At 42.5% G+C, this 27,286-nt stretch overlaps 1 protein-coding gene across 2 annotated transcripts in view; it reads left to right on the top strand.

The window, feature by feature from the left end:
- The window catches only part of ZNF395 (zinc finger protein 395), a 44,552-nt gene that overhangs the window by 3,654 nt on the left and 13,612 nt on the right, over positions 1-27,286 (top strand). For both annotated transcript variants that reach the window (XM_053901091.1, XM_019440876.2), the window contains exons 2-3: positions 24,775-25,021; positions 26,628-26,833. In XM_053901091.1, the coding sequence (XP_053757066.1) occupies positions 24,788-25,021; positions 26,628-26,833 (440 nt within the window). In that variant the 5' untranslated portion in view covers positions 24,775-24,787. The remainder of the gene's footprint in view (positions 1-24,774; positions 25,022-26,627; positions 26,834-27,286) is intronic.

The following is a 27,286-nucleotide window of genomic DNA, read 5'->3' as shown; positions in this document are numbered from 1 at the left end:
GAGATAAGATATACCTGTGATTAAGAAGCAAGGCAAGATGATTAAATGCCAGAGTGAAAAGTAAGTACCTGTAGGGTTCATAGGAGGGGGCGAGCATCTTGTGCTGGAGTGGCTTGGGAAAACTTTTGGGAATAGTGAAGGGAGTCTGGGATGAACTCTTTGGGGTGTCTTATGGTGCCACATAGGTAGGAGGGTGTGTAACACAGACAGAAGCTTGGAGTTAGGATGTGCACAGTATATGTAAGAGTGAATCAAAGGGTTCTTGTTAGAGAGTGGGGGGAAACCAGTCTAGAAAGGTGGGTTACGATCAAAGTTAGGGGTTGTAAGCCAGCCTACAGAAGTGTTATAATTTTCAGTACACAAAGGTTTAAAAAAATTGGGAACAACCCAGAAAACCTCCAGGTTTGGGACTTTATAAAGAAGCAGATCAGGCAGTGAGCAGTGGCTGCCTCCTGTGCACGGGAGATGGGCCCTGTGGTCCCCAGTTGTCACTGTCCCCAGACTCCCTGTCACATCGTGTGGCCGCTTGACACTCCCTGTTTAGTCTTGCAGGACTTTGGGTTTGCGACCTGATCTTTCAAGAGGCTTAAATGCCAACCTGGGGGAATTTGGGATGGCTGTGCAGGCTCCGGGTGGCCACTGGCGGATTTGGGTGGGAGTCTGACATGATGGAATCTGAGAGATTTGTGTGCAAGTGATTTGTTTTAGGCAAGTCAACAGTACTTTCTGAGTTGCTGCTGGCTAAGACTTTGGAATCTTTTTCTGATGATTGGAATGGTGCTAATTAGGGAAGGCTTTGGGCTGTATTCTCTTATTGTGAGGCCCGTTTCTAGTGACCCCAAGATCTCTCAGACACTCCCATTGTCTGCTTCTGGCTGGCATGATTAGATGGTGGCTCCTGGTATGTATGTTCTGAGAATGCTGTTGGGGTAATAATTTGGTGTGATGTGAGTCATGATTGTCAAATGCCATATGACATTAGATTAGATCTTTGGTCATGTGATTCAGTAATAAAGGAACAGCAAAGAGAGGGGCTGTTTCACTTCTTATTTCCTTACTCCTAGGATTACCCCAGGGGGTAGGCCTCTAGGATCCAGAGATTCATAAGCCAGTATTCAAAATGACCACAGAATTATTGGCTCAAACTCAGGTGTTTGTGCAAAACGACTCCTGAAAACTAGGCTTATTTTGGGACGAGCTGAAGTGAGTAAATTCAGGTCTCTGTGGTCTAGAGACAGTTTGGTTTACCCTGGAAGTCCATAGCCACCAGTGATTCAGAACATTTCCCCAGGTAAGCTACAGGTGAGAGGGACCAAACAGTAGTCACCCTGCTTTATACAGGTTGCACAATCTGATGACTTAAAATTTTGCTGTTGTAACATTAACAGAAGTCAAAACTGAAGTGCTCTTTGCTGAAAAATGTGTATTAAGGACATGGCTTTAGGACATGAGGATAACCAGAAGTCAGCCTAATGGTATCAAACTGAACCCATTTCCTGTCTTACGTGGTGGTTTGGTTACTAGAACAGAGGAATGAGGCAGTAGCTGTGGTGCACTGTGACTTTGGTAAGGTATTTAACAGTTTCTTGAGATATGATGGTCTGTATTAAATAAGTCGTAGAATGTGCTGGTTGGTGTTATTAATTTGACAGTTGTATGCAAAATCTGTTAATTAGTGGCACTGAGTCAGCCTGGAAGGGGGTCTGAAAATGAGTGTCACAGGGTTCTATTCTTGGCCTTGAGCTGTTAACATTTTTTCCAGTGTTGCAGATGGCAATACAAGAAGGTGCGTTTGTCAACTTTGTTGATGGCGCAGAGGTGGGACAGATTGCTTATTTAGTAGATGAATCAAGGTTCACTATCATTCAGAATGAAGGCCCAAATTAAAAAAGAAACGCAGTAAGGGGTAAATGTAAAGTCTGATGTCGTTTTTAAAATTTGAATTGTAATTTATCGAGATGTTCATACGTTCTGGTAAGTTAGTTCTACTTCTAGAGGTACAGCTAAGACCATATCCAAAATGTAGATGATGTTTTATGCACAGAGATTATTCAGAGGTTTTTTTTTTTTTTAAACTGGAGTGAAAAATTAGAAACAGCCTAAATATTCAGTGGTATGAGTGGGCTGGAAGTCATCTATAAGTGATTCTGATGGATATGTCTTTATAATGGAATATTATGAAGCCATTAAAAATAACGTTTAGGAATAGCTGTAAAATAACATGCACAAATGTTTCTGCTAAAAGCTAAGGTGCATCTATAATATGATTTCAAATCTTAAAGAAACAAAGTGTATAGAAAATGGCTGGAAATGGGGCATCTGGGTGGCTCAGTCCATTAAGTGTCTGACTTTGGCTCAGGTCATGATGTCATGGTTTGTGAGTTCGAGCCCCGTGTTAGGCTATGTGCTGACAGCTCGGAGCCTGGCTCCTGCTTCAGATTCCGTGTCTCCCTCTCTCGCTGCCCCTCCCTCCCTCACTCTCTCTCTGTCTCTCAAAAATAAATAAACATAAAAAAAAAAAAGAAAATGGCTGGAAGTAAATATATTAGTAATTCTGATACCAAAATACTAACACTGGATAGATGGATGGAGTTAACGGACTTATTTTTACATTTTACATTTATTATTTATATACTCTATAACATGTATTTATAACATAGTGGGGAGAAAACACTGCTATATATTTTTAAATGTATTTTCTAGAGTAGTTTTGGGCTTACAGCAAAACTGAGAAGGTACAGAGATTTCCCATTTGCCTGGGACGCATGCATAGCCTCCCCCACTATCAGTTTCCCACCAGAGTTGTACAACTGTTGCAATTGATGAACCTACATTGACCCATCTAATCACCCAAAGACCATAGTTTACATTAGGGTTTACTCTTGTACATTCTAGGAGTTTGGACAAATGTATAATGCCATGTATCCACCATTATTACAGTATCATACAGAGAGAGTACTTTTACTGCCCTAAAATCCTCTGTGCTTTGCCTATTTACCCGTCCCTCCCCCCAACCCTTGGCAACCACTTTTACTTTTTCCTGTGGGCAGTTTAGCTTTTTCCAGAATGCTGTATAGTTGGAATCATACAGCATGTAGTCTTTTCAGATTGGCTTATTTGGCTCAGTAATATGCAATTAAACTTTCTCTTTATATTTTGATAGTTTGATAGCTCATTCCTTTTTAGCACTGAAGAGTATTCCATTGTCTGGATGTACCACCGTTTGTTTATCCATTCCTCTACTGAAGGGCATCTTGGTTGCTTCCAAGTTTTAACACTTTTTAGGAATAAAGCTGCTGTAAACATCTGCAGCTGTGTAGGTTTTTGTGTGGACATAGTTTTCAACTCCTGTGGACAAATGCCAAGAGGTGTGATTGCTAGATCGTATGATAAGAGTATGCTTAATTTTGTAAGGGACTGCCAAACTGTTTTCCAAAGTGGCTGTACCATTTTACGTCCCCCCCCCCCCCCCCCAGCAGTGAATGAGAGTTCCTGCTATTCCACATCCTCACCGGCATTCGGTGTGGTCATTGCTCTGGATTTTGGCCATTCTGGTAGGTGTGTAGTGGTGTCTTGTTCTAATTTGCATTTTCCTAGTGACATGCAGACGACATCTCTTCATGTGATTTTTGCCATCTCTGTATCTCCTTGGGTGAGGTGTCTGTTAAGACCTTTGGCCCCCTTTTTAAAATCGAGTTGTTGTTTTCTTACTGTTGAGTTTAAAGAGCTCTTTGTATATTATGGATAATTGTCCTTTATCAGATGTGTCTTTTGCAAATATGTTTTCCCAGTCTATGGTTTGTCTTTTCATTCCCTTGAACACTGATGTTTAAAAACACAAAACATTTTATTGTTCAAGGACAGGATAGGGTAAGGGTAGATGGTTTATTCAGTGACTGATCTTGAGTACCTACCTGCTATGTGTCAAGCAGTGGATTAGGCACTGGAGTCACAAAATAAGACTCAGTCCCTGACCTGACGTTGATGATCTGATTGCAAGGGGGAGATCGTCCTGTGAATAGACAAGCACACTGTAGCCTGGGTGGTACCGTAGGCACACTGAAGAGGGCAAATCATGTGGGGAAAAAAGTTTTGAGATTGCTCTGTTGTTCATGGTTTAATGTGAGCCCTGAGTGGGATGAGGCTTTTAAAAAATTGAATCTAGTTAGTTCATAACTGGATCAGAAATTCATTGTTCCAAGCAAAGGATCTAGTTTTAGCGACCTCTACTGGTCATTTGACATTTGGGCCATGAGGGGGTTTGGGAGGCATGATTTAAGGAAACATGAACAAGAATGACTTTATCCCCAGGAAGGGGTGATGCAGGATCAGGAATGATGGGAGTGAGGACGCTCGTGGGGTGGGTACACAATAGTGCTTTTGAGTATTTTCATGTATTAGCGGGTATAGGAAAGAGTAGATTTACTCATTGTTGCTTTTGGTGTTGGAATATGACCAGTGGATAGTACAGTTGGTTTATCCTTTCTAGCTTCAGATTTCTTATCTGTAGAATGATTATACATTATAGGATTCCTTATCTGTAGAATGATTACACCAGGTTGATGAGCTCTCAGTTTCCTTTTAACCCTAAATACTGGGAGAACAGACATCAGTTCAGTACGAAAAAGGGCTTTTTAGCTGGCAGAACTGTCCAACAATGGAAATGTCTGCCCATGGAATAGTAAGTTTCCCGTTGTCAGAGGTATTCAATTCGGGCTGAATGCTGTTGATAAGAAATGCCGTAGAAGAGAAGGACAGGAATTAGGCTGACCTCCAAAGTCCTTTCTAGCTGTTAGGGTCAGGTTATTAAGTGACTTGTCAAAGCTGAAAGATAATGTGGAGGAGGGGATATACCTTTAGTTGTGTAGTATTTGAGTCAACATCATCATGTAAGCTCTTGTAAAAATTTTTCTTAAAAAAAATGTTTTTAAGTGGGTCCCCACACTTGAGAGACACCTTTGGGGTCATTTTAGAAAGGTTGAGGAGACCCGTTTCCAGGTTGGTTAGGGTTGTGGCCCCAGGGCTACTGAAAATTGAATTTGGTCTTTACGAAAAGCAAGAAGGTGGTGGTGGGGTGGAAGTGGCAAGTACTAATAAAAGAGATTAACATGTAGAAGACCAATGTGTTTATTGGCCAGTTTTATTCAGTAATAATGAATGAATCAAGATGGGGTCCCTTAATTGAACACTGGGTTCTCTGCTTGGCTTTGGAAGGACCAGGGAGTGCCGTTGACCATCTCCTTCCTAGTTCATTTCCCACATTGCACACATATCACCAGGTATCGCACGTTAAACACCATCCTGACATCAGGGATAACACTGAGCCTCGTGATGGCTTTGTAGGTTTAGGGACAAAGAGAATGAGGGATGGATAAATTTAAAGAAACTTTGGAGTGGGATTTTCCAGGAATGTACATAATTAGTTTATATCAGACAATAAGTTTGTGGTTTGAGTTAAAAATGTTTACTTTTTCATTTTTATATATAGCTTACACGTAGAAAATTTGATTTAATTTTGTCTAAATTTTACTTAAATATATGGTTTGTTTAGAATCCACTCTGATTATTTAAAGTTTTTAGATTTTCTTCCTGCTACTTTTGGATTACTTTTTTGTTGTTGTTGGGGGCACTGTTAGGGCTAAATCCCATAGCAGAAGTTTCTTGGCTCTGCAGAGAGAATGGAGGTTTATCTCATCTTTGGAGAATATCATGAGATGGTTTCTGTCTCCATTGTCCATCTTCACATTTTGGCACTTGAAAAATCAGTATTTGGCAAGAAGGTGCTCTTTTTGCACAGAGTAAAAGAATTTGGGGGTACACAAAATAGGGAACGACAACTTTAGCTGCGTGTAAGAAACATAGGCAGAACTTGGCCATTTAGAACTGTGGTTGGAAATGCTTGTGTACTTAAAGTGCTCGGGTGTCCTCTATCTCAGTATCATTTGGGGCTCACAGTGTGCGGCACATCAGCTGTGCTTGTTGAATTGCTGTGAACTGGTTCCTTGGGCCACATACAGGAGGCATGGAAACCACTCAGAGTATCATATGCTTTTTTTTTTTTTTTTTAAAGCAAAGTATGATAAGAGATAACCGCTCACAGCCTTTTTTGTCCTCTGAGTATTGGGAAGCCATAAAACTCTTTTAGTAAAAACAACCACATTCAGTGGCTGTTTTTTTTTTTTCTTTTCCCAAAGTGCTGGTGGAATGAAAAACTCCCTCTCCTCTTTCTATTTTTCTTCTGCTGCAAATGAATTGCTCTTGGTGTGCCGTTCTTAAATTCATGTGTCCTCTATCCATTTTAATCTTGTTATCTATTTTTATGGTGACTGTCGCCATGGTACTCGAGCTCTTTACATAGCACAACAGAGATTTCAGATGTCTGATAGGACAGCTCAAAGTTCTGCTGCAGCTAGCAGAGAAACAGTGTTTGAGTAGCTTTTTTTTTTTTTTAATTGAGGTATAATTTGCATACAGTGGAATGCTTAGATCTTAAGTGTGCTGTTCAATCAGTTTTGACAAATGCATTTTGAGATAAGACATTTCCATCACCTCAGACATGTTCCTTATGACCATTACCAGATTATCCTCCCCTGTAACCAGAAGTATTTCAGCTCTGATTTCTGTCACCCTGGGTTAGTTTTGCCTTAGTAGGTTCTTAATTTTAAAATGTGTTTCTAGTAGTGCTTTGAAGAGGTGTAGGAGTATTCTATATGGCTAGGTGGCCCTGGTAAGTAAATAATTTTTGGCACTTGTGTGCTGGGGCATTCAGATTCTTTCTCATTAGTCCACGGCATCCAGATTAATGTCAGAAATTCTGATTCCCAGGTAGAAGAGTCTGAGGCACAGCCAGCCCAGTGTGGGATATGTGTGGTTGGGCAAGGGTGTTTAGTTGGTTGTGTTTGGGAGAGCTAGAACGCTCAGCCAGAAGAACTGGAATTGCTCCTAGGACATCCCCTTGGATTATCCAGAAAGCCCCCTGACATACTTTCTATCTTTTGCCTCTTCCTTGAGCTAGCATATAAATTTAAGAATTCACAGAGTTAGAGCGTTGGGCTTGTAATATTGTAACAAGATTGGTGTTACAAAACCCACTCTCTGCACTGCTGAGTGCTCAGCCTCCTGGAAAGCATGTGTCAGATTCAGATAGAAATTGCCCCCAACACATTATGAAATGTATTGAACAGGGTCAGTTTCTTTCTTTTTAAAAAACTTAAATGGCTAAATGAAACTTTCATTACAAAAGTAGTACATGAATACATTCTCTGTAGGAAAAAAAACAATGCAAACCTTCCACAGGAAACAAAATCTTCCTTGACAGCCACTCCTAATCCCAGTCCTTCTCCAGAGGTTAACCACTGTTAGGAGTTCGTTGGTGTCCAGATGCTTTACATACTTGGGTTTATACCTATAGAACTTAAAACAAGTTAAGTGTATTTAACTGGCACTAGGAGCACTGTGCTGTGCTCCCTGTCTTCCACAACAGAACATCTTGGTGATTGCTTCCTGTCCGTATGTATATCTAGGACTTCTTGATTTTGTCCAACTCCTGCATGGCCTTCCTAAGAACCTTCCTAAGCAATGGACATTTAAATTATTTCTAAATCTACTGTTACAAAACCTGTTACAATAAACTCAGCTGCACATGCCTCTTTGCAACACAGGTGAGTATTTCTCTGGGGTAGGGAAAGAGCAATTGCTGAGTAATGGGGCACTCCAATTTGAAATCTTAAGGAAGATACATTATAAGGCTAGTTCTTAGCTTAGACTTAATGTAGGCCTGGGCATACTTGAAGCATGCTCACATACAAAGTAAAGTCTTCCCTCCCTCCCTCCCTCCCTCCCTCCCTCCCTCCCTCCCTCCCTCCCTTTCCTTCCTTCTTTCCTTCCTTCCTTCCTTCCTTCCTTCCTTCCTTCCTTCCTTCCCTCCCCGCTTCCTTCCTTCCTTCCTTCCCTCTCCCTCCCTTCTTTCCTTCCTTCCTTCCTTCCTTCCTTCCTTCCTTCCTTCCTTCCTTCCTTCCCTCCCCGCTTCCTTCCTTCCTTCCTTCCCTCTTCCTTCCTTCCTTCCTTCCTTCCTTCCTTCCTTCCTTCCTTCCTTCCTTCCCCCCTTCCCCTCCCTCCCCTCCCTCCCTCTCTTTCTTGTTGACACACAATGTTATATTAGTTTCATGTATTCAACACAGTGATTCAACAATTCTATACCACACGTGTAGCTACCATCTGTCACCATGCAACTCTATTACGATACCACTGACTGTATTCCCTATGCTGTGCCTTTCATCCCCATGACTTAACTCATTCCATGACTGGAAGCCTGTACCTCTCACTCCCCTTCACCCATTTTGGCTGTCCTCCCACCCCTGTCCCCTCTGGCAGCCATCAGTTCTCTGTACTTATGAGCCTGATTCTGCTTTTTTATTTGCTTTGTTTTTTAGATTTCACATGAGTGAAATCATATGGCCATTTGTCTTTCTCTGACTTATTTCACATAGCATAATACCCTCTAGGTCCATCCATGTTGTTGCAGATGTCAAGACTTCTTGTTTTTATGGCTGAGTAATATTCCATTGTGTATATACCCTGCATCTTATTTATCCATCCATGGACACTGGGTTGCTTCCATATCTTGGCTATTGTAAATAATCCTTCAGTAAACATAAGGGTGCATATATCTTTTCAAAATTAGTATTTTTATTTTCTTTGGGTAAATACCCAGTAGTGGAATCATATGGTATTTCTATTTTTAATTTTTTGCGGAAACTCCATGCTGTTTTCACACTGGCTGCACCAATTTGCATTCCCACCAGCAGTATATGAGAGTTCCTTTTTCATTACATCCTCACCAATACTTGTGATTTCTTTTTTTTAATATTAAAATTCTTAAAATTTCTTTTTGATTTTAGGCATTCTGACAGGTGTAAGGTGATATCGCACTGTGCTTTTGATTTGCATCTCCCTGATAATTAGTGATGTTCAGCATCTTTTCATGTGTCTCTTGGCCATCTGTATGTCTTCTTAGAAAAGTGTCTATTCAGTTTCTCTGCCCATTTTTAATTGGATTTTTTTTTTTTTTTTGGTGTTGAGTTGTATAGTTTCTTCCTATATTTTGGATGCTAACCCCTTATTGGATATACTATTTGCAGATATCTTCTCCCATTCACTAGAGTTGCCCTTTTATTTTGTTGCTGGTTTCCTTTATTGTGCAAAAATTTATTTTTATGTAGCCCCAATAGTTTATTTTTGTTTTGTTTCTCTTGCCTCGGGAGGCAAGCCTTGAAAAATGTTGCTAAGGTTTCCAGTGTCAAAGAAATTACTGCCTATGTTCTCTTGTAGGATTTTCATGGTTTCAGGTCTCACATTTAGCTCTTTGATCCATTTTCGGTTTCTTTTTGGGTATCGTGTAAACAAGTGGTCATTCTTTTGCATGTAGCTGTTCCATTTTCCCAGCACCATTTATTGAAGACACTGTCTTTTCTCCATTGTATATTCTTGCCTCCCTTGTCATAGATTAGTTGACCATATAAGCATGGGTTTATTTCTGGATCTATTCTGTTCTTTTGATCCATGTGTCTGTTTTTGGGCCAGTACCATACTTTTTTGTTTACTACAGCTTTGTAGCATATCTTGAAGTCTGGCATTATGATACGTCCAACTTTGTTCTTCTTTCTCAAGGTTGGTTTGGCTATTCAGGGTCTTTTGTGGTTCCTTACAAATTTAAGTATTACTTGTTTTAGTTCTGTGAAAATTTCTGTTGATATTTTTGGTTTGCATAAAATCTGTAGATTGCTTTGGGTAGTATGGGCATTTTAATAATATTAATTCTTCCAATCCATGAGCATGTGTCATCTTCAATTTCTTTCATTGATGTTTTATAGTTTTCAGTGGTATACATAGATATTTTATTCTTTTTGGTGTGGTTGTAAATGGAATTGTTTCCCTAATTTTTCTCTCTGCTATTTCATTATTAGTGTGTAGAAATACAACTGATTTGTACGTATTAATTTTGTGTCCTGCAACTATATTGAATTTATTTATAACTTCTAATAGTTTTTTGGTGGGGCTTTAACTGTTTTCTATGTATAGTATTATATCATCTGCAGATAGTGACCTTTTAACTTCTTCTTTACCAATTTGGATGCCTTTTTTCCCCCTCTCATGTCTGATTGCTCTGGCAATTGTTTTCTAAGACTAGGGCAGGATTTAGGTTGTGCTAGATGTATGCCCCCCATGAGTCAGGGCTGCTTGGCTAGAAGGGTTGGTGTTGCAAGAACCCCTTTGAGCCTCATGGTTCGTTCTGTTTGGTCTCCCCAAGGACTTTGGTCTGCATGTTGGTTGTGGTTATGTGGAGAAGAATCACAGGATGGATAAGCAGCACACTGAGGATTCTGGATGATAAATTTTAAATCCAGTTAATTTCCTAACAGGAGACCTTCAATGCATCTGTAATTCTTTTCCATGACATCTTTAGAATACAAAGTGTAGCTTAAATGCTCAAGCCAAGGGCGAGGCACATTTGGAAGCATTTTAGTGTTCTTAAAAAAAAATCTAGAACACTGTCATGTTACTTTTATTAACAGTTTCATTTTATTTGGAGAAGGATGATGTGTGTCTCTCTGTATTCACACTTCTTGCCATCGTCTCTGGATTTCTGAGAACTCTAGAAATGATGAAAATTCATCATGTCAAGCCAAGTCCTTGCCTTTAGGAGCCACTGTGGCAAAGGAGGACTTGGCTGTGTCCCTCTTGAAGGCACATGCTGGTGCTGCTGGTCACCTATTTGCTGGTGAGAGGTGGAACCCTTTTGCAGCCTGAATTATTTCACATGTATTTGCCTTCAGATCCCTTGTGCAGATACTAATGAAAACAGTTCTGGTTCTGACCCCAGGGGAACCCCACTGTTGCATTAAAACTATTGTCCAAACCCAGTAATGCATTTATATTGTATTTATATTGCCTTCTTTTGGGGGGGTATTGAGGCATCTCCTTCTCCCGTCTCCCTGGAGTGTTAACAGGCATTCCCTCCTCGGTCATTTAGGATTTGGGGACAAAGTTGGCATCCACCTTATCTCTCCCGTTTGATAGATTCTCTCGAGGCCCTCCTGGCCTTGATCTTTCTGGCTTTCTTAGCATGCCCTCCCCATCACACCACACAGCCTATGTTTTACAGTATCTCTTTCTTGTTGGGCAGCAACCAGTGTCCCCAGTGTGGATGAATCTCTAAATTTATGGCGTGGGGGGTAGGTGGGCGGTGTGTTTCTTTTTGTTTTTAGTACTCTTGTAGTGGTGCTGGTGCTGGACAAACAGTTGGTTTGTTCGTCTTTTGACTTTTGTGATCACAGTAGTATGACAGTCTGATCTGTAGAGACATACAGGTCTTTTTATGGCGTTCTGACTGTTGCCCCGGAGCTTTACATGGTTATACTGTTTTTTCCTTAAATGTACTACATTGCCTTTATCATTGTTAAAATTTACTGGCTGCTTTCTGCCCTATTTGTTCAAAATTTCCCCTGTGATCTTCCCATAAGTTTGGCTCATCACTACCCGGAGTTTGGTGCCTTATTTCTGTTATTATTATTATTATTATTTATTTATTTATTTTGGCTATCACTTACCTGCAAGGAAGGGACAAGGTTTAGTACTTGAAGTGCATTTTTTCATTTTTTTTTCCTAGGCTTCTCTGTCAGACTGAGGGAATCAGAATCTCTAGGAAGAGGAGTGTGGAGACTCTTTAAAAATTTTTTTTTTTCAACGTTTTTAATTTATTTTTGGGACAGAGAGAGACAGAGCATGAATGGGGGAGGGGCAGAGAGAGAGGGAAACACAGAGTCGGAAACAGGCTCCAGGCTCCGAGCCATCAGCCCAGACCCTGACGCGGGGCTCGAACTCACGGACCGCGAGATCGTGACCTGGCTGAAGTCGGACGCTTAACCGACTGCGCCACCCAGGCGCCCCATGAGACTCTTAAAAACCAAGACACTTTGGAAAAAAGCTGCATTGCTTCCTCAAAGCTCCAAATTATCCTTTGAGTAGGAGCCAATGTTTTCCTCATTTTACAGGTGAGGAAACTGAGGCAGAGAGGTGAGGTAATCTGCCTGAGGTCACATAACTGGGAAGTTAGAGTTCATTTGCAACCCAGTCTCACTGTGCATTCTCTCTGGGGTATTTATAAAAGTGTTAAATAAGAATAATTGTAGTCCTAATCCTGGGTAAGCCCCACACTTGATACTTTGCTATCATAATGCCCATTTCATTTCCTCTTCCAGGCCCAAACCACCAATACCACATTAACCTCTCAGTGACTCAAAGTTTTTACTAACAAGGGGCCTTTTAAGAGGCTATTTAGTCTAGCCTCTTACTCTTCCTGATGCATAGTTTTCTTGCATAAGATAGTAGACAGAGCATAGCTTTTGGAGTCAGACATATCTGATCTGATCACATGTCTGTTCTGTCACTGTCTAGCTGTGTGGCTTTGGGCATATTACTTAACCTCTCTGAGTTTCAGCATCTCATCTGTAAAAAGGAAAAGCTGATGGTACTTGTCTCATGAGATTATCGTGAGGAATGAAATGTGATACCGTATATGAAATGCTCAGCAAGTGACTGGCATATAAGTCTTTGGCAGATAATAGCTATTGGAACATTCCTGAAAGAACATCAGTCTTTGAAAGGCTGTTTATTCCATAGAAGATCCCTATTTTTCTTTTGCCAGTTTATTCTCTAACAGTTCTAGCAAAGTGGTTAGATGTGATTTTGTGTGTGTATGTGTGTGTGTGTGTGTGTGTGTGCGCGCGCACATGGCAGTGCCTTTTCCCTCAAAAGGTCCTAGTCCTCTGAACTAAGTATAGTCTACCTGCTAGCCTGATACAGGGCTGAGATTCCATGTGGCGGTGGCCTCCTTGACTGTCCTTGGGGCAGGCAGGAGCTCACCAGTGCCGCGTAACCATGGCCTGTGTATCTTGGCCTACTGAGCACTGATTTCATCCTTCACTTGTCTCAAAACTCAGGAGCGTGAGCCATCTGGTCTCTGTGATTGATCCACATTTGTTTTGGCATTTTGGCTTAGAACATCCTCTCCAGTGAGCGCTCTCTGACCAATGCCATTAGCCTATCCATTTTAGGAGAAACATTCAAGAGTGGACACCCTGATATCCTGAGCCAAGACGGGGGTGACTGACCACTAATTCATCCAGTGTCTCCATCTCTGTTTTGTATTTGAACTCATCGTCAGCCCCACAGTTATGGGGGCATGAAGACGCCTTAAACAGCCTTCTTCAGAGAAAGGTACTTCCTTAGTGGTCATGCTTTGGGTAAGCACCTTGTCCACTGTGTTCATTTTTCACTGTGTATTTAAACAGTCTTCCTTTATGATGTCTGTAGTCTTTTCACTTAGGCCGACTTTCTATTTTCTGGGGAAACGTGTCTGTCTCCCTCACTCTCCAAGCACCCAGCAGATTTTTTTTTTTAATAGATTTATAACATACTTTATTTCAATTAACTTATGTCAAACACTTAAAATTTTAACATGCACATCCATCTAACTTTAGGAGCTTAATGCTAAGAACTATCTTCTTCTCAGGTTTCAGTGTCAGAGTGCTGGGTGTTCTTTGCCTTTTCCTGAAAGAAGCCCATTCTGATTCATTCATCTAATTATACAGCGCAAATATATGAATGTAGCTCCGGAGCATATTAAGTGCTTTTATAAACAAGTGCTGGATGTGTGATCCAGGTGGGAGCTCATAGTTCTTTAAAGGCAGGGTCTGAAGCTTAGGCTTCTTAATTATTCTGTTCAGTTCATTGGTAAGAGCCTGGCACATGTGTTGAATATCAGCAGGTTTTTAAAAACGCTGTTCTGGGGTGCTTCTTTCCCTGGGTTTCTGGTAAGTTGGTGCTGAATTGTTTCCCATATGGGTCTGCACCGGTGTGGGCCTGATCCGGATCTGGGACAGCTGGAATCTCAGACTGAAGTGTCTGCAGGAGGCAGGCCCTGGAGGTTGTTCAGAGAGGCCGGTCAAGTTACGCCTCAGGGAGCTTTGGCAGCAGGCCTTGAACCACCCTGGGCAGGGCACCAAGAGTGAGATTTTGGCTTGGGGGAGGAGAGCAGGATTGGGACCTGTGTGCAGAGAGTGAAGTGAGTAGGGGCCAGGTCATGTGGGAGACGGGCAGTGGCCTGGGGCTCTGGCTTTCAACTGCAGGGGCAAAGCTGTCTGGCTTGGTGTTGAACTCTAAGCCCTGATCCCTGGGGTTGATTCATTGTGGCCAGCAGGCCTCCAAATGGAATATGCTGGACTCCCCTATCTTGCCGAAATCAGTTTTGTTGTGATTTCAGTTAATCAGTGGCTTACCTGCAGTCTACTTCTTGGTTTCCCTTAGAGCCAGTCGTTGTATTACTGGTTCTGGTTGAATATCCTTTGCTAATCGCAGTTCCCAGATGCCAGCTTGACAGTGGCTGCTGAGCATTCAGAGTGGCCCGTTGTGGTACGTAGCTATCTAGCACTGGTCTGGAGTAAGGGGACGGGGAAGGAAACACGTCTGTCGAGTTCCTTCCTGGTGCTGGGAACTTTTCTCAGTTTTCACAGGTGAGGCCGGAAATTGAGGTTCCAAGATGGTGACTGAGTGTCACAAGTCACACAGGTGGAGGTAGACCTGTTCGCATCCCTATCTACCAGCTGTTCTTTCCCTAGAGAAGTGCCCCCTGCAGGGAGTGTGCCTTGGCTCAGCTTCTCCTGCACAGGCTGGGTGTTCATTTTGATGAGCCAGGTTCAGCCCCTCAGCAGTGTCTAGCCTTTTTTCCTCTCTGAGCCATGGCATTCCTGGGGGATTGGAAGCATTCCCGTTGGTATTGGAGGAATGCTTCCCTCTCAGAGCATAGCAGAGTCTCCCAGGGGAAGGTGATAGAGTGATAGGGTGAGGAGCTGCCCCCCATCTGGAAACAGAAAACACACATAGTTAATTGGGGAGTGGGAATAAAGGGAAAAGTTAGATTAAAAGTTGATTTGTAGTAGCTTGCCACCTCCCTTCTCGCCAGACAGGTCTGTAGCCATTGGCTAGTCAGCCATTTTGGTCTTAGAACAAATTCTGGTGTCCAGCTCCTATTTCAGGATTTAAATGCTTTCACCCACTAGAATATTCTGCCAGGCCAACATCACGTTTCTTGTGATTTATAGTTTCCGAGATTATAGCTTCCCATTAGCTTGCCTTTTAGACTGGTGCCTCCCAGATGAATCTTGGATTCCTGAGAGATATTGGGGGCACCTTGATCCCTTTACCTGTTTATCTTTCCTGGTTAGGTGTCTCTGAGTTGACCTGTCTTGTCTGCATGTGCATGGTTTCTTATGTTTAATTTTGGGGCTCACTCTGCTGGCCCGCCCCCAGACAAGATGGCACCTTTCTTGGGCACCCGAAGCCCCTTTGTGCTCTGATCATTCGCCACAGGACAGGGCTGCTGCCTTTTTATTACCTGTTGATTCCAGCCAGGCAAGGCAGCGGGTGGCTCACACCCTCCTTACAAGCCCCACTATCTGTTTACTTAGCATTGTGGACAAATGCGATTATTATTTTCTCCAGTTTTATTGAGAAATAATTGACCTGTATCACTGCAGGAGTTGAAAGCATACAGCATGATGGTTTGATTTACATATTTTGTGAAATGATGATCGCAACAGATTCAACTAATACCTGTCATCTCATATAGATACAATAAAAAGGAAAGAAGAAAGGGAGGAAAGTGTTCCTCAGGATTTACTGTCTTAACATCTTGTCTATAGATCACACAGCAGTGTTGGCTCTAGTCATCATGTTGGGACATCACTTACTTATCACTGGAAGTTGGTGTCTTCTGGCCACCTTCCTCTGATTCCCCCCTTCGCCATCTGCCTGCCTTTGGTAACTACAAGTCTGATTTCTTTTTCTATGAGTTTCTGTTTGCTTGTTTGCGATGTTGTTGTAAATGGTAGGATTTACTCGTTTTTCATGGCTGAGTAACATTCCATAGTGTATGTATACATATTCTTTATTCATCCATTGATGGACACTTAGGTTGTTTCCATTTCTTAGCTATTGTAAATAATGCTGCTGTGAATGAAGGGGTGCAGAGATATCTGACTTAAGGTTTTCTGTACCTTTGGGTAAATTCCTAGAAGTGGAATTACTAGTATGGTAGTGCTGGTTTTAATTTTTGAGAACCCTCCACACTGTTTTCCACAGCAGCTGCACCAGTTTGCATTCCCTCCGACAATGCACGAGCGCTCCCTTTTCTCCACATCCTCACCAGCACTTGTTGTCTTTTGTCTTTTTGATGATGGCTGTTCTGACAGGTGTGAGGTGTTATCTCATTGTGGTTTTACTTTGCATTTCCCTGATGATGAGTGATGTTGAGCATCCTTTCACGCACCCATTGGCCTTCTATATATCTTCTTTGGAGAAATGTCTGTTCAGGTCTTTTGCTCACTTTTAATTGGGTTATTTGTAGGTTTTGTTGTTGTTTGTTTCTTGCTGTTGAGTTGGATGAGTTCTTTATATGTTTTGGATATTAATCCCTTATCAGATATATGGTTTGCAAGTATTTTTTCCCCCATTCTGTAGGTTGTCTTTAGGGAATGTGATGATTCATTCAAATGACTGTTGAATCCAAAATAGTTTTTTCTACTTTAACGACTTACATGGAAAAAAAAAAAAAAATAGAGAATGAATTTCTCTGCCTTTTTTTTTTTTTTGTCTCAGGATTGGCACCTTGAGCGTCATTACTGCACAGGCTTCCCTTTTGGCATGTGCACTACTCAGGGCCATATGCTAATGGGCTCTGGATTGGTAGGCTTTTTAAATTCTCACCTCCATGTTTTATTCTTTTTTTCTAAATTCTTTTTAATGTTTATTTGTATTTGAGAGAGAGAGAGAGAGGGAGAGAGAGACAGTGCATGAGTGGGGGAGGGGCAGAGAGAGAGGGAGACCCAGAATCTGAAGCAGGCTCCAGGCTCTGAGCTGTCAGCACAGAACCCGATGTGGTGCTTGAACTCACCAGCTGTGAGATCATGACCTGAGCCAAAGTCAGATGCTTAATCGACTGAGCCAACCAGGTGCCCCTCACCTCCATGTTTTATATTTTTGGGGGTGGTTCTTTTGTTGCCAGCTTGAGCTTTGCATTACTATGAAAAGTAATAGGTCCCTTCTATTAGATCCCTTCTTCTGATAGATCCCTCTTCCCAGTGAAACTCACACTTTCTTTCTCATAGTCCTATGAAGATCAGATAAGGCCATGGGGAAGGCATCAGGGCTGGGAACTCCAGAGCCCTCCAACCTGAGCCCCTGTCCTGCTGCTGGGTCTCCACTTGTACAGAAGACAGAACTAGATCAGAGAGGATCCAAGAAAGCTGCAAACACCACAGCTTGCTAGCTTGGGCAAATAAATGACCTTGAGGAGCCTCAGTTTTCTGAGCTGTAAAATGGAGATTATATTGTCCTTCCATATTTTTTTGAGTTGGTGGGAGGTCAGGAAGAAAAGGAAGACCCCAAATGTGTGCATTAAAGTGAGTGTAAACCCAAGTGTCATTCGAACAGTCCTTGGTGGTTTGAGTTAATGAGCAGATCTCTTACATGCCTACTCTAAAAACTGCTAGAGAGAACTGTTAGTTCTCTGTGGCTCGTTCTCCAGGACATAGTCAGCTCCTGGTTCCCTCCCTCCCACTGGGCTCTGGGTAAAATGCCGAGTCAGCAATCACTCATCTCCCCGCCTCCTTCTGGAACGCTCATAGTTTTAGCCCAGTTGAGATCAGGTTTAACCACAGTGCATGCACGCACACACACGTACATATGTCCTTATGTGCTCTCCCTTCCCCCCATGCATGTACAAAAACAGTGCTGCATAAACTGTCTCCCTCACACAGCACATTTGCAAGCATGTTTTTCTTTAATGCCTGCTACTTTATATAAATTCTCTGCCTGTTTTCAATAGAACACTAAAACTCTATCTTTGCTTTTGATAACCTGCCTTCATTTTAGGGCAAGCCGCAGGTATTCTTTCTTATGACGTTACTTTTGAACCTGGGACTCTCCTCACCCACAGGAGTATCATCCATTTAAAAATCCTAAATCTGATGGGCTAAACGAGATTTGGTCTGTGTCCTCAAAGGGCTTACAGTCTAAGGGAGTTGCAGCCCTACTGGCAGCGGTAGAAATAGATCCCTGAGCCTGACCATGTGCCAAGCACTGGCCTGAGAAGTGTCTCGTGTAACACAGAGTAGTGTATGCAGGCCAGAGCAGCGGAACAAAGGGCATCACAGCAGCGGTTTTGAAAGCGACCCGGGGAGCTAGGTGTGAAGGAAGGGGAAGTGCTTGTTCCTGGGCAGAACTGTGAAAACAGCTTTCCTTCCCTGCTGGCAGTGCAAACAGAATGGTCCCTTTTACTTGATTGAATGATCGCTGTGCAGTCAGACTAACAAAAGTGTTTGTTGATGAGGGTCCTTTATTATTTGCTGGAGAAAATTCAGTGTAACTAGATCAGATGACCTATTTCTATGGCCCATCTGCTGGAATATGAAAATAGCAGTGCTATTTGGGACCCTTATTTTTTCCTTCCATTATTCTATTACATGTATTACAATAATGGGAAAGCTCGGTACTCACAGGGGGATGCTGTGGAGAGGATGGGGGATAGGCAGCCTTTAAGGTGCCTGTCAATCCTGATAGTCTATAATTTTAATTTTACTGGTAGTCTAACCCATCATATACCGATGTGGTGTAATCTAGCTTTCTGAAACCATCAGAAAAAGAAGATGATTAGAATGCCCGGAGAGTCCAAATGGTCATTTTTCAAACAGCTGATTTAGAAATGTTGGTACGGAATCAATCACTAATGTGCCCAGTGCTGTATATCTTAAAGCTTGTATTGTGAAAATCTAAAATGCACACCACATATTTTGAAATGCTATAATAGGGCCTGATAAATAACTTGAGAGGTCTGAAAGTTTTAGCTTAGGCCCTTAGCCACTCTTGGAGGGGTTTCTTTCAAAAGCCAGGCTGGGCAGAGTCCTCTGGGAAGAAAGGTTGAGGTATGACCAGTGAAGGCAGTATTTTGTTTGTTAGTTTTTTACTTTTTCTGGAGAAGGCACTCCAGGAAAAAAAACAAAGCTTTAGAACCACCAGTGGTAATAACAGAGTATGACAGCTGGTTTCTGCCAGGGTTCAAATGGTGATCTGAAAACTATGAAGACCACAGACATGTTTGCATATTGTCATAAATATGCTGTAAATGCACATGGCATCTCTTGACAGAGATCATCCCTGGCTAAGAATTGCTGGAAAATGAATTGTGTGGGAATCCTGTTCTCCAGTGAGTTCTGTTGTAAAATAATAGATATGCTTTGCTACAATATTTTGACCTTTGGATGAGCTTAGAAAATCACTGTGGGGAGTGCCTGGATGGCTCAGTCAGTTAAGAGACCGCCTGGATTTCAGCTCAGGTCACATCTCGCGGTTCATGAGTTCGAGCCCCACATCGGGCTCTGTGCTGACAGTGCAGAGTCCGCTTGAGAGTCTCTGCTCCTCCCCAGCTTGCGCACTCTCTCTCTCTCTCTCTCTAAATAAAGAAACTTAAACTTTTTAGAAGAAAAAAATCACAGTGAAAACAATTTTAAGTTAAAACTTTATAGTTTTAAGAGAAAAAAATAGCTTTCTGATAAAAGATTTAAGACTGATATGCAAAATACTAGCCAAAGAACTGAAAACTCAAGCTGTTATTCTGGGTAGTGGTTACCCAGTGGAGATCATAAAATAGGCAGAAAGCTGAGGTTTAGTAGAGGACCTGAAACTCTTGGCAGAGGGTTGATGTCCCTCACCATGCTCCATAAACTATTCATTAGAGAGGAAGCAAGCACCCAGGATTTAGCAAATGGGAGCCTTATTCCAAATTTCACTCTCCTTAAAACAACAACAACAACAACAACAACAACAAAAAACTCCCAAGAAATCCCATTAGTTGTGTACTGAATCACGTTGCCTTACGACTTGCATCCTGTAAGTGCCATTAGGTGATGTCCTGGCTTGCTGCAGTGTCCTTGGGTGGTAGGAGAGAGCAGCCATCGTGCATGAGTACATGCACACACACGTACGTGTGCTGAGACAGGTGGTTGTCCAGCACCAGTCACATGTCAAATAGCAATTTGCAACTCAGAACCACAGAAAGGGTTTGTTTTCCTACTCTGTCTGTTCCAGTTATTTAACTGATGGCAGATGTCCTCATTAAGGGCTATTAGCACATCAGAATATGTTTGCTGAGCCTGGAAAAGAGTTAACCCCTTTTGGACACTGACCAATATATGAGGGCAGCCAACCCCACCCATTAGTGACAACAGCAGGGTGAGAAGCACAAGGTGACTCAGGATCCTCTTAAAGCTGTCCATAACTGGGTAGGCTGTTTTTTAGAGTGAGTTTATGCTTCAAAGAATTCTACAGATAACTTCATAAAGTGGGATTTGGCTACTTGTTGAAACACTTTTAGCGTTAACCTGAAATAGATGTTTCTTGATCTCTTTTTGTTGCACTAGACCCATATAGTAAATTAAGGCATGGCTCTTTATGTGGACCACCGATAGCTCCCAAGAGAAAATCCATATGGGGAATGACTAGAAGTAGATAGGAGGGAAGAGGGGTTTGAAGGAGGCTATAGTAGACTGAGAGAAGCATGCTAAGGAGGGACGGTAGGATCCTCACTCAAGGTGCAAAGTAGTAGGTGATCCTAGAAAGTCACTCTAGGTCCAGAGTTAACCTGGCTCCTTTACCCACTTGCATCATAGACCCCTGTAGGTACTGCAGTTCATTTCTGAATCCCTGAAGGACTCTGTTGATGATGTTGTCCATAAAGCCATGTCCATAAAATAATGAGTTTACTAATGAGCACAAGAGAGGCATTGATCGCCCCTGGTGATGCTGCCTGCTCTACATTTAGTCTGATTTGTATTCTTCACTTCCAGCTATCAATTCCCAGTATAAACTTAGCGAAAATTTTCCTTAACTTTTGGGATTGTCCCATTATCTCTTTGTGCCCTCTCAGAGGGCAATCAATAAGTGTGTAAAGGTCTTCCTGAACCACTGAATGATTAACAGTGACTTGGACTGTTTGACAAGGTCATGCTAAAGCACTGACCTTTATTTTGTAGGTAGGAGGCCAAGTGGAGAAGAGATTTTCAAGGAAAGAAAATGCACAAAGAAATGGAGAGACTTGCAGGGAGCTATTTTTTTCTATCAAGGTTCATTGACATAGGAAAAAAATACCATGTAGATGAAAAGTGGCTTAATTGACTGTTTTATTTTGAAAGACCCCACACCTACTAGAAACCTCCCTTCCCCTGCCCAGGAGCACTGGCTCCTATTTGTGTAGCCTCAGCAAGCTGACCTCTCTGTGGCTCAGTTTCCTCATCAGAAATAGAAGACTGTTGATCTCAAGTTGTTTTTGAGGATTTAATTAGGTACAATCTGTGAAAGCTAGTGCCAATTAGGTACTTAATAAAGGCAGTTTCCCTTCCTTGTTTCTCTTCTGCTTTTAAAAATTAAGATGTGGGCATACTATAAATAAATCAAATAATAAAATGTATTTCAGTGGATTTGGGCCAGTTAAAGGAGAAAGGCCAGAGAGAATGAAAGCAAATGCTGGGATGAGCATTGGGTGTTGAATGTAAGTGATGAATCACTAAATTCTACTCTTGAAATCATTATTACACTAACTTCGATTTAAATAAAACTGAAAAATTAAAAAAAAAATTAAAAGTAACAACAAAAGCAACGAAACAAGCATCACAACAAAATGAAAGCAAATGCATGTGGGGACAGGCTGGAAGTGGACAGGTTCACCAACTTGACACAAATCCAGCAGGCTTTGGAGGGCTTGGGCGTCACAAACCAAGTAAAAAGTATCCTTTAAATTAAAAAAGAAAAAGGCTTACAAAAACATCGTCAGAGTCTGTTAGCCAAATATTTCAGGCCCCATCTGAAGACTGGAAGCCCAGGAATTTTGGAAATATTATCCTTTCTTCATTTTCAGTGCTAGAAACCTCAGACTTCCTGCTGTGGAAAAGTGGGGGTGGCCACTGTGTTTTTTGGTCAAGAAAAGGTTGGTTTTTTTTCTTTTTTTTTTTTTTCCTGGATGGGTGCTGCCATCTGATGTCTCCAAGTGGCACTGCGGCTTTGCCTCTAGCTCTTAGGAACCCATTGAAATTAAAAAGTCAGAGGTTCTTGTTTCTGGCTGGAGGCTTCAAGGATGAGGGTAGATGACTGAGTTCCTAGAACTGACTTAGCTTGGATATACTTTTTTTTTTTTTTTTGTAGTGGTAAATAATTTACTCCTTACATTTTTCTTCCTTTTTAGTGTTCTAGTAAAGCTTCCCAATAGTGTTATTCAGTAACACTGTGAAGTCACCAGACAGCTAAACAGGAACTCTATAGGATGCTGTGACTCTGACCTTTTCTTATCTGTTCTTTGCTTTCTAGGGAAATCATAGTAGAGATTCCATGCTATCTGGTTCCATCTGATTCCGATACCATGCTATCTGAAGCTTGGAGTAAAATACTTGTAAAAATGAGCCAGTTACTTTTTCTCGGTGTCTGCAACTTTATCGTTATCTTTTAAACTTATTTTTCCCATTTGTGTTACTGTAGAGATGTTTGCTTAGCATAATTTGCTGGAATATGGTTGGAAAGAGGCCAGGATTAGGAGATGTGGAGATAGCATGGGACCCAAACAAAGCCCCGAGACACTTTGGGACAAAGTAGGGAAAGTTTATGGAACTGTTCAAAATAAGTTTGAATTCATAGCTGTGATGATGGTTTTCTTCTGGTGTGAGTGTGGCCAGGGGAGGGGGAGTGGAAGGGAGGAGAAATGTGGCTGGAATAGTCTCTTGAAATGCCAAACTTAAGAGACTGCAGTAGAGTTAGCCTGGTGGGGAATGAATTATCATTGGTATAGAGGTCTATGAACATCCTTGTATTTTATACCTCCTACAGCACTGGGGAATGTGCTTTGCACATAGCAATTCCTCAACTAATTATTAACGAATAAATGACTAGGAGGGTACAGAGGACCTGGAACGGCAGAGATTAGGAATGTGCTAGCGAACCCAAAGGAAATGAACCACAGGACAGCCAAAGAACTATGAGTGCTGTGCAGAAGGAGGGCAGCCTGAGTTTGAAAAGGGGTGGGTCTAACTCTTCTTCTGCCAGGAGACCCAGGCCTGAGAGGTAGGCCCCCTGGTAGGCACCTGCCCCTGAAACCCTGTGTAGGAGCAAAGGGTTCAGGTTTGTGGTGGTGAAGGGACTGCAAAGGCCTGTCCTGTTGTTAGGTGACCAGTGGAAGTCAGTTATCAGGAGTTGGTGAGAAGGGCACCTAAGTAGGCTGGGGGAACCAAGAAGGAGGCTTCTGACAGTGCTACTTTGTATTTCTATCATACTTCACAGGTTGTGAAGAGCTTCTACAGAATGTTCTCATTTGCTCCCCCAACATATTGGTGAAGGGAGTATTAGTGTTGTGATTTACAGATGAGGAAATAGGCTGTGAGTAGGCACTGACCATGTGGTCTGAGGGCAGATCTGTGTTTTCCCTGCATCTCACTTAGTGGGAAGGAAGGCTGCAGGGCAGGGGAGGGGTTTCCCAAGGGTAAGCTTGTTGACTGATTCAGATCACTGAGGGATCTGGAAGATGAAGTTCTTGTTTTCTGGAATGGTGTAGATGCATGAAAGTCAGGGAGGGGCCCAGAGAACTCCTGAGGGTCCCACCCAGCCCTGGAGTTCACCGAGGGCCACAGTGGTTAGAACCCCTCCTCTCTCACAGGAGGATTTTGACTAGTGAAACATCAGACCAAGGTTTCTAGCTTCAGTCTCCTCCCTAGCTTTTCCCTCTCTAGAATGTGGAGGACAGTGCTACCCAGTTCCCTGCTTTCTGCAGTATGATAAATGGGGGTACATGGATGCCTCAGAGTATGCTGAAAGGACACTCCCCATTTTTCACAGTGGCTCCTGTTTATCATGGGATGAACACGCCGACCACTTTTACTGCTGTGAAGTCAAGCTCTCAGCGTTAGTTTCTCAAGTGTAAAGTAAGGAAAGGAGAGTTAGCTTCTCATTTCTGTGGCTCTTTGCAACTTTGAAGCCAACTAAGCTTGAGAATCTACGAGTCTCTGACAAATGTCCTCATACTTTGACTTAGCGATGTCCTACATAAGGACCTGACCTAAGGAAGCGTCCTTGGTATGTGTGTGCTGAGGTTGAGCTTGGAGGACGCTCCTTGCAGGCAGAGCAGATTAAACAGCACAATGCAGGATACAGCCCTCAGGTACGATAATAAAGGATGTGTTAAGTTAGCAATGATGCATCTGCCTAAGAAAATACTTTGTGGCTTCTAAAAGCATTTTTTATAGAATAGCATTTAATGATACAGTAAAACCTACACAAACTATTAAGTGAGAATTCATGATCCCATATTTGTAGAAACAGAAGTATGTAAATATGTATGTAGAAGAAAGCATGGAATGTTACATAGGAAAATTGGGTATCATCTCTGGGAGACAGCATTTTGCGTGGTTTGTTTTTCTTTGTGCTTATCAATATTTTCTAAATGTCCTACTAGACTGGCTATTACTTTTGTAAAAACAAAAATTGTAGAAGTTACTTTACAATGTTTCTTCTACTTTAATGGATACTTCTGGACTCCTGCTGCATGTAGGGCATTGTACTAAAAAGCTTCCTGATTACTCCAGATAGTGGATAAAGGACTCCCTGTCCCCTTTGCCTCCCCAGGAAAGGCAGCAGCATGGCCAGCGTGCTGTCCCGGCGCCTTGGTAAGCGGTCCCTCCTGGGAGCCCGGGTTTTGGGGCCCCCTGGGGCAGCCCCATCCTCGGAGCCTCAGACTGAGCTGCTGGAAGGGGCGGCTACCCAGCCCTTCCTCGCCTCTAAGGACACTTCCTGCCGGGAGCAGCCCAAGGAGATCCTCAAGGCTCCTGGCCCCTCGGGCCTCCAGCAGGTGGCCTTTCAACCTGGGCAGAAGGTAGGTTGATTCACGTGTGGCCAGGTGTCTGATCTCCCCAGGCTTGGGGCTGGCAGGCCAGCAGTGCCCTGAGCGACAGGCCACAAACTCTCTGGGCACCAGTTTGTACACAGACCTTTTACTTGTATCCCTGTGAGCCCTTGGGCAGCAGGCTTCTCTAGAGAACGAGCCATCGTTAGCAGACCCAGGGCTCCTCCATGACAGTGCTGTCTGGTGTCTGTTATTCTGGACTTAGGCCTACTCAAAACCTCAGCTCAAAGCATGGTAAGAGCTCAGTTTCTTGTCTGCCTCTGCCTCAGTTTCCAGCTTGATAAAACAAGAATCTCAGGCTCATGAGAGACAGATAATATTTCATCTTTGAATCACCTTTAGACATTTTCAAGAGGCAAAGGTGTTTGTTAAGTCAGGATGACATTTGGATTTCCTTTTCTAGTGTTCCCTCCCCTTGTGGCAGGGCTCAGTCATCACCTGTACCTGATATTATCACCAGGTCCAGATGCATTGCCTTCTCAAGGGCCCATAAATAGAGACTCTACCTTCTACCTCCTTGCTGAGGCTTCTGTTGTCCAGGCCTCTCTTCCCATGATACAAGTTGACTTGCCAACTGCTAGGCACCCCTTGAGAGAAGTCAGCCTACCTCTCCACCCCTCTATCTAGTCCTTAGGTAGACTTAGAATTCTCTGAAGGGAAAAATTCAGAGTGTGATCAATTCAAGGTAATAGTTGGAAATATATATAGGCAGCGGATATAAAGGACTTCAAAGGCAAGACGGAGTAAGACATCAGGAGGTTGGATACAGATTCCAAATTCATTTGGTTAGAGAATTTAATCCATTTACATTTAAAGTAATTATTGATAGGTAAGGACTTCTATTTTGTTAATTGTTTTCTGACTGTTTTGTAGTTCCTTTCTTCCTCTTGCTGTCTTTTTTTGTGAATTGTTGATTTTTTTGTAGTCATATAGTTCGATTCCTTTCTCTTATCTTTTGCGTATCTACTAGAGGTTTTTTTCTTTCCTAACAGAAAGCTAACAGAAAACATCTTATGGTTATCACAGTCTATTTCCAGATGATAACAAGCTAACTGTAATTGTACATGGATTCCATGATCAGAAAATAATTCCAGAAAATGGCATGTTTGCTCTCTCCATCTAGAGAGTTTATACGGATCTGTTTTGGGAAGAACTGATCCACTGTGGCTAATTTGGGTGCCCAGGTGGGAGCAGGTACTTGAGCTGGGAACATCTACTTGAATTAAAAATGAGTCAGAGATAGGGGCACTTGGGTGGCTCAGTTGGTTAAGCATCCAACTTCAGCTCAGGTCATGATATCATGGTTCATGGGTTTGAGTCCCATGTCCGTCTCTGTGCTGACAGCTCAGAGTCTAGAACCTGCTTCAGATTCTGTATCTCCCTCTCTTTCTGCCCCTCCACTACTTGTGCTCTATCTCTCTCTGTCTCAAAAATGAATTTAAAAAGTTAAAAAAATTTAAAAAATGAGTCATGGAACTAGTTTGTGGCAGGTGGATCCTGGCTCTCACAACTGGGGGCATATGGCATAAGAACTACCAAGTACTGACCACTGGTTGCTCTTTTTTTCCCCCCTCAGGTTTATGTGTGGTATGGGGGTCAAGAGTGCACAGGACTAGTGGAGCAACATAGTTGGGCAGAGGACAAGGTGACTGTCTGGCTTTTGGATCAGAAGTTACAAATCTGCTGTAAAGCGGAGGAGGTGTGGCTGGCTGAGCTGCAGGGCCCCATTCCCCAGGCACCAGCCTATAGGCCTGTCTCCAGGAACATTGATGTCCCAAAGAGGTTTGTGTGGGAGCGCTTGGGCTCTGGGCTCTGGAAGTCATGTGGGTGGTGAGGTACGGGGTTGTGGGACGTCTTGTGATGGGAAAGGAATGTGAAAGTCCTAGCTGTCTAGTTGTCAAGATACTGGACAAATGGGATACAGAGAGGGGGCATCCTTTCAAACAAACAAACAAACAAACAAACAAACAAACCCAGAATGGCGTCTTTTCTTCCCTGTAACTCTATTATGAGTGGTATATCTTTGGCATGGCTAAAGGCTATTTTTGCCCCTTCATTCTTAAATTAAAATTAGTAGTTTTTCATGATGAAAGACGGGAAAAATGGCTTAGATCAGGAGTTGGCCAACTTGTTCTGAGTGGGCCAGATAGTGAATCATGTAGTGTGTGGCCCAACCAGTCTTTGTCCCAACTACTTAGCTCTGCTGTGGCAGTGTGAAAACAGCCACAGACAGTA

The sequence above is a fragment of the Panthera pardus genome, unplaced genomic scaffold (genome assembly GCF_024362965.1).
Source record: "Panthera pardus isolate Hobbes unplaced genomic scaffold, ASM2436296v1 HiC_scaffold_13, whole genome shotgun sequence".
NCBI classification, from domain to species: domain Eukaryota; kingdom Metazoa; phylum Chordata; class Mammalia; order Carnivora; family Felidae; genus Panthera; species Panthera pardus.
The sequence above is the reverse complement of the archived record's forward strand: the minus strand, read 5'-3'. Positions and strand labels throughout refer to the sequence as shown.